Source organism: Macrosteles quadrilineatus, unplaced genomic scaffold (assembly GCF_028750875.1).
Source record: "Macrosteles quadrilineatus isolate MER2022 unplaced genomic scaffold, UCM_ALF_1.0 Scaffold_3__2_contigs__length_128488019, whole genome shotgun sequence".
Taxonomy (NCBI): Eukaryota; Metazoa; Arthropoda; class Insecta; order Hemiptera; family Cicadellidae; genus Macrosteles; species Macrosteles quadrilineatus.
The window spans coordinates 126,560,805-126,580,962 of NW_026542596.1; the positions used below are offsets into that span (position 1 = coordinate 126,560,805).

At 36.4% G+C, this 20,158-nt stretch overlaps 1 protein-coding gene across 5 annotated transcripts in view; it reads right to left on the bottom strand.

The window, feature by feature from the left end:
- Positions 1–20,158, bottom strand: part of LOC128988351 (nucleoprotein TPR-like) — a 118,654-nt gene that overhangs the window by 60,000 nt on the left and 38,496 nt on the right. For all 5 annotated transcript variants that reach the window (XM_054409572.1, XM_054409571.1, XM_054409574.1 and 2 more), the window contains exons 17-23: positions 18,061–18,316; positions 17,628–17,768; positions 10,002–10,115; positions 6,991–7,140; positions 6,245–6,358; positions 4,862–5,070; positions 227–398 (exon numbers count right to left, since the gene is read on the bottom strand). In XM_054409572.1, coding sequence (XP_054265547.1) covers positions 227–398; positions 4,862–5,070; positions 6,245–6,358; positions 6,991–7,140; positions 10,002–10,115; positions 17,628–17,768; positions 18,061–18,316 — 1,156 coding nt within the window. The remainder of the gene's footprint in view (positions 1–226; positions 399–4,861; positions 5,071–6,244; positions 6,359–6,990; positions 7,141–10,001; positions 10,116–17,627; positions 17,769–18,060; positions 18,317–20,158) is intronic.

Below are 20,158 nucleotides of genomic sequence, written 5' to 3' on the forward strand. Positions count from 1 at the left end.
TACCGCAGACCCCTAATAATAACAAAATATATAAATCTCTCTCTCTCTATATATATATATAAATCTGAACGAATAGTGTTTTTGGCCTCTGGGGACATCAAAATGAAAAAGTAAATTGGTCCTGGGCCTAGGTCTTACCGTGCCATCCACGGTAATAGCTACTTCCCTATCGGGAAATTCGCTAAAACGAAAAATTACAAATAAAACACAGATTAATGATACTTACATTCATTAGTTGCTCTTCCACTTTGGATTTTTCTGATTTAGTATTCTTCAGTTCTTCTGTCAATGCAGCCAATTGCTTTGTCAAGTTCTCCTTTTCCAAGGTTAATCGTTTAAAATCTTCGGGGCTGTTTTTGTTTTGCTTTTCTATCAGAGCATTGGCTCGGCTACGCCATCTGTATCAAACAAGGCAAACTATACAAATCCATAAATAAAATAAAACTAGCAGACTACTTCAATAACAATTTTCCTAATATTGCTGAAAACAATGTTACAACTGTGTGAAAGAGGATCTAGATCTAAAATACTAAAACATTATTAACATTATTAAGAAGGCAAAGTAGGCAATACGTAGGTAGTGTCTAGAGATGTATTTTTTTAGCTTACGGAGTAAGTAAATTACTCTTGAGAGCCTACAATGTTATATGTCGGTCCCGGGTTCAGGTCTTAACGTGCCACCTACGGTAACAACATACTTGGGAATAACAAATAGCAATATTAGTTAGTTTTTTTGGATAACTTCTATTTTATTTGTTAGTTTTAAAACTAACTAACTAATAACTTCTATGAGTTACTTTTTACGGGACTAACTAATAACTTCTAACTAGTTAGAATTTTTAACTAACTTTCCCAATTATGCGGAAGCATCTCAAACACGGGTTATTTGTTACGTGTGTTTTTATCGTTATAGTTTTATGTTTTTTGAGCGAAGCTCTTATACGTCGACTCTTATGCATTTCGTAATACGCAAACTCTTCCTAGACGGCTGAATCAATCGTTTTCAAATTTTGCATGGTGATAAAGACCATATCGGTGAGTACCAACATCTATATGGCGTTAAAAAAGTCTCTCAGGAATCCGCCCCACTGGGTCTCAAAGTTTCAATGTAATCCTTATGGAAGCAGTATTTGACACATAAACAAATACATATAATCAGCTGTTGACTTTTGAATGCAGTAGATAAAGAAATAGCCGATAGCATTATTCCACAGATATTAGAACAGAAACGGTATGGATCATAAAATATAATCAAATGACGACACTAGCTTGAGGTCGGTGACGTAGGAAGTGGTGGAGGAAGTGGTGAAGGAAGTAGTAAAGGTGAGCAGTCTGGAGTGTGGAAACTGTTTATGACGATTAGATTTAGGTACCTGCATTCCAAAAATTCTATGGGAAGGGAGGAAAACGGGTCCGCGACGTAGGAAGTGGTGAAGGAAGTAGTCAAGGCGAGCTGTCCGGAGTGTGGAAACTGCTTATGAGGATTATATTAAGGTATCTACAATTATGAAATGGTATGGGAAGGGAGGAAAACAGGTCCGCGATGTAGGAAGTGGTGAAGGAAGTACTCAAGGCGAGCTGTCCGGAGCGTGGGAACTGTTTATGACGATTAAATTAGGGTATCTGCAATCTTAAAATGCTATGGAAAGGGAGGGAAACAGGTACGTGACGTAGGAAGTGGTGAAGGAAGTAGTAAAGGCAAGTTGTTCGGAATGTGGGATTTGTTCATGACCAATAGATTAAGGTATTTTCAATCCAATAATGCTAAGGGAAGGAGGAAAACAGGTCCGCGACGTAGGAAGTGATGAAGGAGGTAGTCAAGGCGAGCTGTCCGGAATGACGATTAGATTAAGGTATCTACAATCCTAAAATGCTATTGGAAGGGAGGAAAACAGGTCCGCGATGTAGGACGTGGTGAAGGAAGTAGTCAAGGCGAGCTGTCCGGAGTGTGTATTCCATGTAGATTTTGTAATGTTATAACGAATGGTGAATGTTGACAATAAAAGTATGTGACAGTTCTCATTGGCCAGGAGGCGACAATGCACTACCATGTCAGCCAATCGACTTTCGTGTTTCAATGGAGCAAATGACGATTGCTTAGACATCGTTTTATGTGCTTACTGCTTATTTTGTGGGTGGGAAGGGTATCGATAATTTATCGTGATTCGAGATCCGATATGTAGTACGTGTTCGTTTATGCATAATGAGTATTAAAGTGTAAAAAAACTAGGTTAGTTACAGACAGGTTCAAAACATCGATTGTACCGATCCATTTTTGACACCCCTACACGGAAGTTGTAGTGACATCGTGCATAAGGGCCAGGCAGGCCGGTTCACAGTGAATCCACTCTGCCGAACCTATACTCATTGGTATCATCGGGAACATAGTCAAACACTTTTGTTAAATAAAACTATGGCATGTTTTATAAAAGCACTCTTTTGGAGATTCTAGTCCCAAAACCCAAAGATTGGTGAGGTTGGTGAGGATTGGTGGATTGGTGAGTCGGTGGCTGAGTCGGTAGCGTCGCGGACTTCGGGCCCAAGGCAGTAGTGTCGTGGGTTCGGATCCTGGTCACTGCCACTAACTTTTATCAGTACAGTTCACCTTTGTACTGTACCGGCTCACCCCTTGCTTTGCTGGATACGTTCCACGCACAGATCTGTAGTCTATGTGGACGGGCAAATGCAAGGTTAAAAGAGGCCGCCAACCTCTTAAAAAAAAAAAAAAAAAAACATAATCTTTATTGTAGGCTAAATGTAAAACTAATCTGTTGCCATACTTTTCTCCACATACGTCGACTTATTCTACAATCTCTTTAAAAAATACCAGGTTTTAGTCAAAATACTTCTGTAAAAATTGAAAATTGACAGTGTGCTGTTTGAACACAGTCATTCCTTGACCACGATCGTTTTACTCACTATAGAGAAAAGACTCTCCTTACAAAAAGTATTTATAGGCCAAGATGTATGTGGTTTTTTTAAAAGTATAACTGCAATTGCTTTTAAAAATAAATACAAAAACTGTCAAACGACTTAGATTAATACTTGTAGGCCTAAGCCTATTTATAAATTAGAGGAAACTTTATTAGATCTCATCATAGTCAAATTCAAACATTTACAGTGTTTTAAAATAATTAACACTCAGAAACGTTTGTTTGTATAATGGAAATCTGCAAGCGACTGACGCCGAGGGTAAGGGAGGGCATGTGAACCAGGCTTTAGAGCAAACTTTCTCTTTTCCTACCCCATGTCCCGTTAGACGGTGGGCGGGGCTTCACACTAAATAAACACTCAGTTCATTCATTCACAGTAGAGAATAGTTTTTGTGGCAGTGACGTATGTCTCTTGTCTGCTCTTCATAGCTCACACATAGATTTCTTTCGAGAAATTATAAGTGATAATCTTTACTAAAAATAAGTGAAAAACTGTTGACATTTTCAAGGAAGAAAAGTTAAGAAATAAAAGTGTTAAAAATAAAAAGGTTGTTTGATTAGTTATTCTGTATTTCAAAAATATCCTCATTTATGAATGTGTTTTCAGCTAGACTTGGTGACTTTTTCATAGTTAAACAAATTTTGAAGATATATAACTGTTTTTTCATACAACTAGTGAGAAACTCTCGTTATATAGGAAGTTCGTTTTTACTCTCTTAGGGAAAAAAAACTTACAGAGTATTTGTAGGCCAAGATGTACATAATCTTTTTTTAAATTTATAGCTTAATGAGTTAACTAAGACAATTGATGCAATTTCAAATAAATACCAAAACTGACAAATGACAGATAAATACTTATATAAGCCTATTTATAAATTAGAGGAAACTTTATTAAATCTCATGCTTTAGTCAAATTCAAACATTGGCAGTAGGCCTATTTTAAAATAAACACTTAGTTCCATATTTTTGCAATTGTTTTTTGCAATTAATAATAAACCTTTAACACCAAAATATAAGTTTGATACACATACATATTGTGTTTTTTATGGTATAACAGTTTATAATATTATTAGTGGAAGAAACTGTGCAAAAAAGATAGGTATCGGAAGTATCGGTATCGATAGGTATCGAGAGTACTTTGGTTGGTATCGGTATCGGTATCGAAAATTTTTGGTATCGGCCCATCTCTAATTTAAACCTAAACAATAAATATTACAAGACAAAAGGGACAGAAAATGCAATGACATTATTTGACTCCAAGTAGGCCTGCATAACAATAAAAACATGCAAACAAAAATGATTGTGGTTTTGTTAATTGGAAGATAAAATATATAAATAATTTTAAATTATAAATATAACTGTAGACTAGTTACAAGTGTAATCTGAACCCCTAAACAATTGTATGGCAGTAGGCAATAGGCAGCCGTAAATTGAATGTTCAAGACAAAAATACTGTTTGAGGCATCAGAAGCAAAATTTAATAACTTTATAAAACTATTATTTCCACGATCAAATAAGTTTTGGATTTCATAATAGTACCTAATTAAAAATTGAATCATGAAAGAATAAAAGTGAGTAACAATCAAAGTAATAAATTATGAGCTTGGCTCAACGAATTCTTTGAAGTGCTTAAATTGACCTTGAGTAACTTAAATTGGTCTTGAGTATGTCATGATAAAATATTAATGGGTTTGGGACTGCTTATTATTATTATTATTATTAGGGGTTTTTTTTTATTGCATCATCAGCATAGTAATAAATGACGAAAGTCCTAAACAAACATCTTATAAACCTTTTGTGTCCTCCTAACCAACTGCCTCGGCCACAAAATGATTGCTCAATAACACATCAATTCTTGGTTTCAGGTTTTTTGCTAAAACCGACAATCGTCCCATCCCTACAACTAAATACTTCTATCCAAATCATACCTAGCTGCCTCAGCCTTGAGTGCTGTATTCTCTGTAGCCAGCTGATCCACCTGGTTGTTCAGTTTTGCCAACTGTTCCTTGTATGGCGCAACCACGTCTGTGTCCACTGCTGCCAACTGTTTCTCTAGCTTCGCCGCACGCTCTACCAGCCGGTCTCGCTCCTCTCGCAACACTCGGTTGCTGTCAGTCAGAGCGTTTAACGTATCCACCTGTCACAAGTTGTGATTATAAAAACAAACACTAAAATAATGATACTTTGTAGCAATATGCCAAAATGTTACGATAAGATTTTAGTTATTTTCACCACAATTAGTGATAGGCTACTAAAGATGGGACAGGACTGTATTTTTTTACATTTAAATTTATTTGGAAATATAATTTGTTAAGAAGGGTTGCATTTCTTACTACGCGGCTCATTGAGCCACACAGGTTTCCTAGAAGCATTATATTAAACTAGCTGTACCCGCGGGCTTCGCCCCGTTTAACTTTATAAGTATTCGCATGGCTCATTCACGTCCTGGTTGAAGTTTGTTCGCTACGCCCACTCACCTTTAGGTTGGAGCTCGTTCGCTGCGCTCACTTGCCTTCAGGTTAGCTCGTTCGCTACGCTAACTCGCCTCCAGGTTGAAGTTCATTCGCTACGCTCAATCACCTTTTGGTTGGAAATTAGCTGTTGTCATAAATTTAAAAAAAATTAATAGTGCTGTTGGTAATCCTTGTAACTTTTATGCTATTGCACATCATAGAACAGAACCAACTTGTTTAATTGAAACAGCTGTTAAGATTCATTAATTCCTTTTAAATATGAAAAATCATAAGATTAACATGGGGAACTACAGAGCCACTGGGGCGGAGCCCGAAGGGTTTTTGAGATAAGAAAATGCTTTAATGTTAATCGGGAATGTGAGCTATCATCATGCCAAATTTCAGCCCAATCCGTCCAGTAGTTTATGCGTTATTGAGCAACAAACACACACACAAACATACACACAAACTTTCAGATTTATAATATTAGTAAGATACCATATAGTCAAACCATATAGTCTATTATTATAAAGGATTCCAAAAAGAAGTTAAGTTAACACAAGTTTAATATTAACATATTTTATTTGTTTTCATTTACTTGTTGATGTTTTTCTTTGTGTCCTTCGACATTTTGCATCATCAAAAAAGATCCGTCCCAAAAACTTTAAAAAAATGTTGGCCTGAAGATTGGATATTTTTACTCCAAAAATAAAGAAACCCTTTCATTTTTAGGTCTTGATCGACTCTACTCCCAATAAAATGTGATGAAATGCATCCTACGAAACCATACCATACAAAAATACCATATATGTAATTTAAGGTATAACAAAAAAATCATCTTAGCTGGAAGCTTCTTACTTTTCTGAGCAGCTCCTCATGTTTGGTGGCTGTAGTGGTAGACAGCTGACTCTGACTGCGCTCTGTGTCCAACATCTGTCTGGCTTCCATCAGCTGACGAGACTGTAGTTCCACCTGATACATCAACATACAATAAACTGTACTGTATTGACGGCTGAAATCCTTTTGGTGTTTGCAGACAGTATTTATTGTCACAACGGAGCTTGCTTTGTTTCTAACGATTTTTAACTGGTTTTGGATACAGTATTGGAAGAGACAAACTGATGTAACAGCCAAAAGTATCAAAATTATAATTATATGTATAGTCTTGGTAGTGGAATTGTTTCAGTGCTTGCCTAGGAATCTAAGTTGCTGGTTTGATCCAAGCGGAGTTGAATCTGGTCCCAAACGCAATAAGTCATTAGACTATCAATTAATGATGCTATCAGCGGACAAGATTTTGAGGTAAAATCAGTGTTTGGATAGCTTCCTTACAAAAAATGTAAAATATGCCTTTGCAGTTAAAATATACAAAATTAAAAAACATCCAATACAAGGATCTAATCTGATGATTTAAAACTGATTATTTTTCATTAGTAAAACTAAAAGATATTTACTTTAACACAATTTATAAACAAATACTTGTAATTCTCACCATTCTCCCATATCAATAAAAAAGTAAATGTTATTTTATTCATAGGTTTTCACCAGTTTCAATTACTCTACCATCACCAAACAATCTGAGGCTATATGAACATTGCCTATACCTGAGATCTCAGTCGTAGTGTCTCGGCTCGCAGTGCGTCAGCTTGTGCCACAGCGATATTCTTCTCTCTCCTCATGTACTTGAGCACCTGCAACAGCTGATCAGAGCTGCGCATGTCGTCCTCCATTGACGTGTCCAGCGAAGTGTTGGCCTAAACATCACATTACAACAATAAGCCATAAAATAAAAGTGCATCCCTGGTCACTGCTTTCATTTTGACGTCAAGTGTAATTTCTATGGTAGGGTCAATCCATATCAAGTGATCCAGAAATGAAATAATTGGTTGCTTGACCATTTTTAAAATAAATAATAATTTTATCTTAGATAGGCCTACCAATCTTATCTTTTATCTTAGATCAATTCTGGGTTCAAAAGTGATTTTAATTTTTTTTTATCTCTTTTGTTACTTCTACGGCGGCCATTTTTGTTTTGCGGAACACGCAAATTTTTGCTCATGTAAGGGTTTGCGTTAACTTGCACAACTCGGTAACCATGAACACTAGAGTGATAAAACAAAAAGCATTTTAATCTGGAAGAAACAGCCTAAATATTATGTTCAGTACATATTTATTGAAATGTGTATCAAAAACAGTTTTAAACCCATCTCAACATTTTATAAGAAAACAGAAAAATTTCAACTTTTGAAGGCGTATTACCATTGGAACGAATAAAATCTCAGACTTGATTTTTTTTTTTGTGTAGCAACTCAGTAGAACTGTTTGTATTTCAAATATCAACTATGAGACTTAATTCCTTTAAAAGTTATCATTTTTCAAAAACTGAAATTTTTTGAAAAATTCAAATTGTGAGTCTCAATATCTTTGTTGGGACAAAGTTTAAAAATCTGAAATTTTTACCAAAAACCCCTCTTATGGTTGTTATACTGCTGTATAAATTTCATCTTTGAGATTTACTTTTAAGCTAAGTTACAGTATCATGAAAATCACAAAAAACCCATAAGCTCGGCCAACGTGGCTAGTACTGTAGGTAGCTTAAAGATTAATTTATAGGTGTAGGTAATTATTTTATTTAATGTAAACTTATCTTAATGTACATTTCAAAAATCCAAAACAGATTTTTAACTTTTGTACCCAAAGTACAAATTAGGCCTATATGTACCGCTACGGTACTAAAAATAAATAAAATCCTGCTAAATTTTAAGTTTTATTCATCATTTAACTTAAATAAAACTTAGGTTATTCTATTTATATTGAGGTCTTAAAATTTATTTTCCATTTAGATTTAATGTACCGTAACCTGTATAACACAAATCAATAAAGTGTTTATTGTGGTATTTTGAAAAAAATAACTCATATTCTATGGGAACTGATACAGTCTCCAGTACCTACAGGAAGTCGTAAATGAGTCGCAAAACACAGTTTTTCTTAACAAAATAATTCATTTTTATAACAGATGAAGAAATCACTCAACACCACAACAACAAACTCCTGGACCGATTTGAGAACTGTTTAAAGATTACTGGAACAAGAAGCTTCCATGTTAGGTGCTTCGTAACCTCACTAGCAACTGAAAGCTGTAAAAATTACACTTCATACCAAAGACAATTGCATTTGTGTATGACAGTGGTGGGTGGCAGAGGTGATTGACATCAGTTATCAAAATAAAGATCCATCAGGACCAACAACCAACCTTTAAAACAAATTAGAAAGACCAAGCTTGGGTGCCTATAAACAAAGTTTTGAGAAAATTAAATCTCTTTTAACTGACAAAAACCACTGGAAGGACAAATCCAAACTGAATGAAGAAACATCCAAACTTCCTAATTAGCATGATCAAAGTAGAACAAAAAACACTAACAAGTAAAAAAAGTTGGATACCTTAAGAACTTGTCTTTCAAACAGCTTTTGTATGTGAAATTTCTAATATTCTTTATTAAAATGAAAGTGGTTCAATAAATTAATAGGCTAAATGAGTTCAAAATATTTAGGCCTATTGAAAAAAAGGTGTAAACCTGAATGTAAATAATCTGATAAAAAGTTTTTTTTAATTTCACATAAGACAAGAAATTTGCAAGAAAAGGCTATAAATTACTTTAAAGTAAGTTAGGTAAGTTTACATTAAATAAAATAATTACCTACAACTATAAATTAATTTTTAAGCTACCTACAGTACTAGCCGCGTTGGCCGAGCTTATGGGGTTTTTGCGATTTTCATGATACTGTAACTTAGCTTAAAAGTAAATCTCAAAGATGAAATTCATACAGCAGTATAACAACCATAAGAGGGGTTTTTTGTAAAAATTTCAGATTTTTAAACTTTGTCCCAACAAAGATATTGAGACTCAAAATTTGAATTTTTCAAAAAATTTCAGTTTTTGAAAAATGATAACTTTTAAAGGAATTAAGTCTCATGGTTGATATTTGAAATACAAACAGTTCTACTGAGTTGCTACACAAAAAAAAAATCAAGTCTGAGATTTTATTCGTTCCAATGGTAATACGCCTTCAAAAGTTGAAATTTTTCCGTTTTCTTATGAAATGTTGAGATGGGTTTAAAACTGTTTTTGATACACATTTCAATAAATATGTACTGAACATAATATTTAGGCTGTTTCTTCCAGATTAAAATGCCTTTTGTTTCATCACTCTAATGTTCATGGTTACCGAGTTGTGCAAGTTAACGCAAACCCTTACATGAGCAAAAATTTGCGTGTTCCGCAAAACAAAAATGGCCGCCGTAGGAGTAACAAAATAGATAAAAAAAATTTTAAATCACTTTTGAACCCAGAATTGATAAAGGTATCTAGGATAAAAATATTATTTATTTTAAAAATGGTCAAGCAACCCCTGTTGGATCACTTGATATGGATAGACCCGGTATTCTCCTATTTATCACTAGTAAGATACCTATATTAAGTAATACTTGATCACAATGATTTAGATTTTCAATTTAGTAGTAAATAATCCTAGAAAACATTAACCTAAAAGTTTATTTGTAAACATCCTAGCAAACAACTTTCCTTGAATAAGAAACATAAAGTTAGTTACAGACCTGGCTGCTTGTTGAACTCACAACTGCTACTTTGAGTCCCAACTCCTGCAGCTGTTCATGTAACAGCGAGTTCTGCTTGTCCAGATCTGTCAGTCGAGAGTTCAACTCGGACACCTGCACAAAACCAACACTTTAAACACATCACATACTAGATTGCTCTACCTGAAGGTATACATTTGTACATGTAACCATAGACTAAGCAACACAAGTAGACTCCTCATCCCATTGTAAATTGTAAAGCTTTTTTTTTGTCTAGTTCGTGTTAGTCCACACTGATTGCTAGGGGTGTGCGATGCAGCATTTTTTTTTTCGATTCGATGCATCAACGTGATTCAAATAATTTTGATTTGAATTGATGCGATTCGATGCAGCATGGCATGATTTTCTTTCAAAATTAAATACAACATGTGTTTCTGAAATGAATCGTTTACCTTATAAAAGTTTAAAGTAAAAAATATGCTAAATAAAATTATGAACAAGAGGATAGTTGCTGACCAAACCTCCTACTGATGGACAATGCTAATTTTATTGTTGGCCTAAGGAAATCCACACTTTACTAACAATTAGAATAACCCTATACCAATAAAGCAATTGTTATTATTTTGACCTGTATTGAATAAAATTGAGTTTATTTTATGATGTGCGGTAACATAATTTCCACTTTTATAGTGGTTGGCTTTCAATACTTCCGGTTCATTTAGGATCAGGACGAACCAAAAAAGTTGATACGTGTTTATTGTCTATTTGATACATTATTACATGATGAATAAATAGATGTGAAAATAAAAATAAAAATTGAAATTAATAAAAGTTTGTGTTAAATTTAAAAATTTCAAAGAAATCAGTGAGTAGGCCTGTGAGAAGTACCTGTTTTTGTTTATTTTATGTTATTAAACTTTATTATTTCTTTCTTATCGTAACATAATACGACTCAATCCCAAGCACGGGTTATCCCATGTGGGGTTAATTTTGTTTATTTTTTTAGCTAAACATCTTAAAACTTATTTCTATTGTACACATTATACCTTGTAAAAATTGTCTATTTAACACGAAATAAAGGAAATTTTGATTTGATTTGATTTGGCCTACCAAAAAGATAATAGTTATTAGTTAGAACTTAAATCGTATATAATGACATTTTCTCACTATAATAACATTTTCTATTTATATCTTCAACAGTTGTTAAACTATGAAAATAAGTCACCAAGTCTAGCTGAAAACACATTCATAAATGACGATATCTTTTAATACAGAATAATAAAACAAACCACATTTTAAAAACTTTTATTTGTTTAACTTTTTTCCTCGAACAGGTCAACATTTTTTCACTGATTATAAACAAAAATTATCACTTATAATTTGACGAACGCCGATGTGTGAGCTGTGAACTAGGAGGATAATTGGCTGTGAAGGGCAGACAAGAGAGAAGAGACACACGTGACGTCACTACCACAAAAACTCAACTCTACTGTGAATGTGAATGAACTGCGAGTGTTTAGTGTGAAGCCCCCCCCCCCCCGTCTAACGTGACAAGGGAAAGTTTGGCAGAATTTACCCTTGTTGTAAAGCCTGGTTCACATGCCCTTCCTCACCCTCAGTTGCTTGCATAATTCTACTAAACAAAACTTTCTGAGTGTTAATTTTAAAATAAATTTTTGCATTTGACTAAAGCATGAGACCAGATAAACTTTACTCTAATGTATAAATAGGCTTATCGGTATTTATCAGCCATTTGTCAGTTTTTTTTTTTATTTCTTTGTAAAAGCAATTGCATTGATTGACTTAAGTTAACTCATTATAAATTTAAATTTGTATGTATATCTCGGCCTACTAATACTTGAAGCCTGTTCTCCAGTGAGTAAAAATGATGGTGGACAAGAAATAAACTGTGATAAAAACAGCACATTGTCAATGTTTACAAAAGTATTTTGACTGAAACCTGTAGCCCTGGTGTTTTAAAGACAGTGCAGTTAAAATAAGATGTTGCTGTAGTCTGTGGAGAAAAGTATGGCTATTAGATAGGTTTTACTTTTAGCCTATAAGAAAAGAAAGATTATGTTTTGGGACTTAAAGAGAAAAGACTGCATGTTTGATACAATTCATTTCAATAAGTTAACCGTAGGACTGCCCTGATGGTTTGGATGAATGTCCCTGCCTTTTTTGCGATTTTGCAAGTTCTTTTTAAAAATTTGCAGTGTCTAAATTACTAATGATAACCTAGTCATATGCATAGGCTTACTCATTTTGTAGAGAAAAAGAAGGAGATTTTGAATAAAGAAAATAAGAAAAAACCCCTATGGGTAATTTTTTTGCTACAGTTGAAAAAACTTAAATTTGAGTAATTTTGTTTACAAAGTCCTGGTATTTTCCTACAAAATTATGAACAAAAAATCCAAGATATACAAAATGTAGACATTTTATTTCTCACTCTTCGAAATATGTTTGATAAAAAAAAACAAAAAAAAAACTGTTCACCCCATCTAAAAAAATTAATATACAAAGTTGGAAAATATCAATAAATGTACACTAATTATTTGAAACGCAGAAAAAAATATCAAATATCACTGTAATAAGCCAAGACTGTTATATAGTAAAGGTAATAATATAGTTATATGATATAATACACTTTAGTGCACAGTAATAACTGTTTTATAAGTTGTATATGAGTTGAAAAAGAAAACATGGATTTCATCGTAAAAGAAAATAAGTTATTCAAAGCTGTATGTATTTTTTTTTACTTTATGATATATTGATAAATGGTACAAATATTCATAGTATATATCTCTGAGTATATATTTCATAGTATATATAAAAAGGTTCCATAAGCATTTTAGATGAGAGATGCACTGTTCGGCAAGTAGCCGGTAAAGTTCAATTGGCAAGTAGCCGGTCAAGGTCAATTGGCAAGAAGCCGGTCAAGGTCAATTGACGAATTGTTTGGTCTCGAGCGTTTCGTTATCACTAAAAATCAAGCGACATTTCATAAAAACACATTTTATTTTCCACAAATACTATTCATTTACTTATAATTTACTAGTAAATCTTTGTGTTTTATTGTAACAAATGTGTTGTTTTGTTTAATGAGTGGATGTGATAGGAATTATTACTATCCATGTTATTATGGGTCATATTATCATTACCCATAATAACATGGATACAAATTATAACCACATCATTCAAGAAAACAAACATAACAACACATTTGTAACAATAAATATTCACGAAAAAAATATGTATTTACATCTCGCACGCAAGACTCACGAGACGTGAACGCCGCACAACAGTAATGACGACTGTCACCAAAGAAACAGCTAATTTATGCCGTGTCAACAACAAAAGTGTATTTCAAATATTGTGCGTTTTTATTTCTGGCTACATAAATTACATCAAGCTAACACAATCCTTTATTGATTTATTAGTCATTGCCTAAAGCTAAATGACGATTTGTCATTTCAAATGTCAGCTGATTTCTAAATATTATTTCCCAAATTGTCTGACATTAAGAATCACGTGATTCTTGATACGAAAATAAACTCTAGAACAAAATCTTACTATTGGTAACCAAACACAACCGGTTCCGTGCAAGATTATCGGGGCTACGATTGATTGAACATGAGTAATGAATTGACACAACAAACTCGCAAAATCGTCTCGCGCCTAAATTTTCATTCAAATTGTAACGGCAATAAAATTCATCCATGAAATCTAAATCTTTGAGATCTATTTAATGAGGTTTTAAATGACTGAAATATCAAGAAACAAATTGTAAACAAAACACGATCCCTACAGTTGGACGTACAGCTACCTACAGGGTGTCTAGTTTATTTCCATTATAAAATTCAAGACTAATTCCAGACTTTTCAAGACTAATTCCAGATTTTTCAAGACTAGTTTTTTCAACAATTAGTGGGTGTTGATACCAGTTTTTTCAAAAATCTTAGAAAAAGTTGTTTCTATACAATTGATGGATTTTTTAAATGAACATAACTTAATGGATTCAGAACAACATGGATTTCAAGCAGGCAAATCGACAGTCACTGCAGTTATTGAATTTATTGAAAGTATAATAAATGCAGTGGATAAGAGAGAAAAAGTAATTGGCATTTTTCTTGATTTAACAAGGGCATTTGATAGTGTATCGCATGAAAATCTTATCGACACTTTATCAAAATTAGGTATTCATGACAAAGAATTAAATTGGTTTAAATCCTACCTATTTCTTAGGCAACAATATGTTGAGATAGAACATTATAAATCAGATTTCTCAAGTAAATATAATTACATCCAAAAGTTTAATTCACAGATGCAGATGGTCCGCCATGGAGTTCCGCAGGGGTCGGTGTTGGGGCCCCTCTTGTTCCTAATATACTTGAGGGGTCTGCCGGACTTGATGCCTGTGGGCGGGGCGGCCTGTTTGTATGCTGATGATACTAATATTACCATTTGTGGAAATTCAAAAGAAAGTATTGAGGCATCATCATTGGCCAGTCTCTCCATTATAAAAAAATTCTTAGATAGCAAAAACCTTCTTTTAAACCCTGAAAAATCTAATTTTGTATCATTTTCTACAAAACAAAACAAAAACAAATTAAATCCAGACATAATCTTAGAAGATTATAAATTACAACAGGTAGAACATACAAAATTTCTTGGTTTAATAATTGATAAAAATCTAGCCTGGGACAAACATGTTGATCATGTTATCAAAAAAATGTCTTCAGGAGTATCTGCTTTAAGACAAATGTATAAAGTTTGCAGCTTAAAAACATTAATATCAATATATTATGCCTTAGTTCATTCTAATTTAGCTTATGGAATCAGTATATATGGAGCAACTACATCAAAAAACTTAAAACGGATTTTATCGTACCAGAAAAGGGCAATTAGGGCAATGTTTAATTTGAAAAGGAAAGATTCGGTAAAACATATTTTTACCGATCTTGGAATACTAACTGTTCATGGACTATATATCTTGGAAACTATTATTTATGCAAAAAATATTACAAAAACTCAGGTATCAAACAAAATTAGTCATAATTATAACACTCGTTCTCAATCTCACATTGATAGACACAATCTAGAATTTTATAAAAAGAAAACAAAATTCGCAGGAAATAAATTTATGTCCCATCTTCCAAAAATACTTCTAAATGAAAATGATACAAAAAAGTTTAAAAATTGTCTGAAACAGTATTTGATTAAAATTTCCCCTTATTCTCTTGAAGAGTTTTGGGAGAACAAATAAAATAAATATTCTGTCTTATTTTTAGTTCTTAAATGTAAAACATTTTATTTTGTAATATCTGACTCTATTCCTGTACAATTGTACTTACATGAATAAAGGATATTTTGATTGATTGATTGATTGATACCAAAATGTATCGATTCTCGATTCTCGATACCGATACCAATTTTTATAGCTTAACCAAATTTTCTGAATAATACTACACCAACCCCTGTCTTTGTCATAAAGTAGTATTATGATAATGTGGTGTTTTCAAGTAAAGAAATAATGCAGCAAAAAAAAGTTCTAACTAGCAAATTTGGTTTTTTTTATCATGAAAACTTCCACGTACCGTACGTTTAGACATCAACATTGACTGCAGCGGTTACAGAAACGTGATCGTCGTCGTCCGCGATCACGGCAAAATCATGAACATTTCCCGCGGCCTTGTAGACATCAATGACATCATCGTCGTCTCCCGAGGTCTCAAAAAAGTCATCGTCATCGTCCGCGATCGCGGCAAAATCATGAACATTTCCCGCGGCCGTGTAGACATCATCGTCGTCTCCCGCGGTCACGGAAACGTCATCGTCGTCTCCCGCGGTCACGGAAACGTCATCCTCGTCTCCCGCGGTCACGGAATCGTCATCCTCGTCTCCCGCGGTCACGGAAACGTCATCGTCGTCTCCCGCGGTCACGGAAACGTCATCGTCATCTCCCGACGTCACGGAAATGTCATCTTCATCTCCCGCGGTCATGAAAACGTCATCGTTGTCGTCCGCGATCGCGACAAAATCATGAACATTTCCCGCGGCCAAACAGATATCATCGTCGTCTCCCGCGGTCACGGAAACGTCATCGTCGTCTCCCGCGGTCACGGAAACGTCATCGTCGTCTCCCGCGGTCACGGAAACGTCATCGTCATCCCCCTCGATCGCGGCAAAATCATGAACATTTCCCGCGGCCGATCAGATATCATCGTCGTCTCCCGCGGTCACGGAAACGTCATCGTCGTCTCCCGCGGTCACGGAAACGTCATCGTCGTCTCCCGCGGTCACGGAAACGCCATCGTCGTCGTCCGCGATCGCGGCAAAATCATGAACATTTCCCGCGGCTGTTTAGACATCACTGTCATGGCGAGCAGATCTCCCGCGGTCACGGAAACGTTATCGTCGTCGTCCGCGATCACGGCAAAATCATGAACCTTTCCCGCGGCCGTGTAGGCATCATTGTCGTCTCCCGCGGTCACGGAAACGTCATTGTCGTCTCCCACGGTCACGGAAACGTCATCGTAGTCTCCCGCTGTCACAGAAACGTCATCGTCGTCGTCCACTATCGCGGCAAAATCGTGAACATTTCCCGAGGCCGTGTAGACATCATCATTGGCTTTTGCGGTTACGTAAACGCAAGACGACGATCGCGGCAAAATCATGAAAATTCCCAACTTTGAAATCAAATTTAAGACTAAATCCTGACTTTTCAAGACCATTTTGAAATTCAATACCAATTCCCGACTTTCCCGATTTTCCCGACTACTAGACACCCTGTACCTAGGTTTGCTGCTACCAAGTTTGATAAAAATATATCCATATCCAAAAAATATATATCCATAAACTAGCAAACTCTCCATAAGAATATCATTGGAGTTTTAAATTTACGATTTTTAGAATTTTCTCCAAGACCAATAACTGTGTAAAAACACTTCAATATACTAAATTATTTGTTTTTGTAAGCTCATCAAAATCGGCAGTGATGGTGCTACGTTACCCCGAGGGTGGACGTAGTTCACTGAAACACCCACAGGTAGCAGCACTGCCTAGATCCGTGGCCAGTCTCTTTGCCTTTGTAACTCGGAGGGAGTAAATGGTCAAAACCATGACAAAAGCATTGCCAGACGGGATTTTAGTACCAACCTACACCAAAATAAAGCTCACATTCTAAGCTACAACGTTCCTCAGCAATGGCTGAGCTCATACTGAACTAATGTATAGGGCGCGACTACATCTACTAGTCCGCTTCATCAGTAGATATAGCCCGCTTTCAACGTGTTAATAGACACATCATGTTTATTGTCATACAGATTGCATTTACGGTCCTTACCAGCCTTGAAGTTGCTTAGATACATTTGACATTGTTTCTGTATCTTTGTGCTTTTTTTAAGTGGTGGTTTTTGACTTTGTGGTTTTGACTTTGATTTTACTATGATTAAATTCAGTGTAGTGGTAAAAGGTGGAAGAAAAAATTAATGAAGCTTTGATCCTGGTGTTTTAAAATGGCTATTGTTCGTTGAAACTGCATTTTAAACGCATGGCTAATGCTCCATGCTGCACTGTTAACGAGGAATACACACAGTTCCCAATAGCAGTATGGTTGTTTAAAACTGTTTGGTTGTCATGACTGACCTGAGCTTGCAGAGCGGCCTCGGCTGAGGCCCAGCCCTCCTTGCCCAGTCTCAGAGCCTCTACTGCGGCCTCCCGCTCAGCCTCTAATGTCTCCACACGTCCTGACACATCTAGCAGCTCCTTCTTCACCTTGCTCATCGCCTAAGAACACACTCTTATCAATCAACTACACCTAATGATCAATTCCACCTGATGAAAATAACAGGTGAACTCAAAATGCAATTTTGTGATTTTGCCAATAGATTGATAGACAAATCAAAATCCCATCTAGGGATTCAGTTGATCTTAGATTTTGTATATAATGGTTATTGGTTTCATAAATAAGATAATCTTTTAGCAAGAAAATATTTTGGCTGATCAATAGATGCTCATTTAAGACATTTTCAACAGTAAATTAAATTTAAAAACTTTTGGGAGTAAACATTAAACAGACCTGCATGTCCTCAGCGTGCAGCATCATCTCATGGCTGTACTTGTCCTCGGCCGCCTGACACGCTTGTCTGGATACGATCAGCTCCTGCCGTAGGCTGGCCACCTCCACACTCAGGCTGGCCAACTGTGCTGTAGCAGACGACAGCTCAGCCTGACAACCGTCTTGCTGTGCGGCCGCAGACAAGCAGCTAACACGGCTCTCCAAGTCGGCCAACGTCTTCTTCATCTCCGCCTCTCTGGCTGACATGGCCTTCAACCTTTTGACAAAGCCAATCAAGATGCTTCAGGTATAGGTCAAATAACTCAAGAATCAAGAGTTTTATTGTCATTGATGACCTTTCTTGCGAAGATCAACTAAATTCTTAAGGGAACTAATTTACATCTTTAACTATGGATAGAACAAGTCATTTAATTCGTATGTTGTAGTCAGAGTTAGTTTTCACTTAGACTGTCAGCCGTGCTGCGGTTACCATAGGTTCTGGTGCACACTTCTGGGAGCACCTTGTAGTTACGTAGCGCGTACGCCGTAACTACATGGCACTCCCAGCGGTGTGCACCAGAACCTGTGGTAACCGAAGCTGACGGTCTATATTTAATTCTTTTTGTCAATGGTTTGAGGTAAAAACGAATGGCAGAATGTGGTGATATAAATTATTGATTGTTAAATACGTCAACTTTTTATACCAAGTCAGGACAACTTATTGCTAACTTGTCACATAAAATAAAGGAGAAATTATAATTGTGTAGCACAATCTGCCAGTGGCTAATTCAACTATTTTCTTTTTAGATAACAAAGCTACAGCTGGTTCATAGATGAGATGTCTGCTAGTCTGCTTCAGTATCTAAAGTCAATGACTCTATTACATCCTACGATCCTACTCAAAATTGATTGTGGAAAAGTCACTGCGTCTTCTACTACTACCAGTGAAAAATCTAATGATAGCCAGATTTATCGTATGGGGCGGAGCTTTTCCCACTGTTTTAGAACCTCTCTTTGTCCTTCAGAAGTTGTTACTCAAAGTTTGTTTCAATAAGCCAATTCGATACCCCACTAACACATTATTTCGTGAATTATCCTTACTCAGTGTAAGACAGTTATTTATTAAATTTTAGGGATGGACGGGTCCCGAAATTTCGGGAATTTTTCGGGAAAAAAATATTCCCGATTAACGGGACGGGATTACATTTGACTCGGGAATTTTTCGGGACGGGATTTGGTCCGATCGTCGGCGATTTTTCCGCTTCGCGAGTGCCGATAATGCCGTTATTGCGAGCGATAGGTCCGCGAACGCAGGAGACGAAGTCATTTCGACGATTACGCCGTGACCGCGGAGTCCTACCGACGACCGCGCCGTGACCGCGGAGTCCTACCGACGATCGCGCCGTGACCGTGAGTCATACCGACGATCGCGCCGTGACCGCGGAGTCCTACCGACGATCGCGCCGTGACCGCGGAGTCCTACCGACGATCGCGCCGTGACCGCGGAGTCATACTGACGATCATGCCGTGATGGCGGAGTCATGCTGACAATCGAGCCGTGACCGCAAGTCATACCGACGATCGCGCCGTGACCGTGGAGTCATACCGACGATAACCCCGTGACCGTTAGTCATGATGACGATCGCGCCGTGACCGCGAGTCATGACGACGATCGCGCCGTGACCGCGAGTCATGCTGACAATCGCGCCGTGACCGCGAGTCATACCGACGATCGCGTCGTGACCACGAGTCATGACGACGATCGCGTCGTGACCGCGAGTCATGACGACGATCGCGCCGTGACCGTGGAGTAATACCGACGATAACCCCGTGACCGCGGAGTCATACCGACGATCGCACCGTGACCGCGAGTCATACCGACGATCGTGGCGTGACCGCGAGTCATGACGACGATCGCGCCGTGACCGCGAGTCATGACGACGATCGCGCCGTGACCGTGAGTCATACAGACGATCACCCCGTGACCCGCGAGTCACAAGTTTCTATAGGTACCTGTAAATTGTTACCCATTTTTTGGTTTTTATAGATCAGTGCCACAAATGGTAAAAATTGATTTTGTATGTCTTTTTTGGTAACTGCAATACAGTACTTTCTTTTT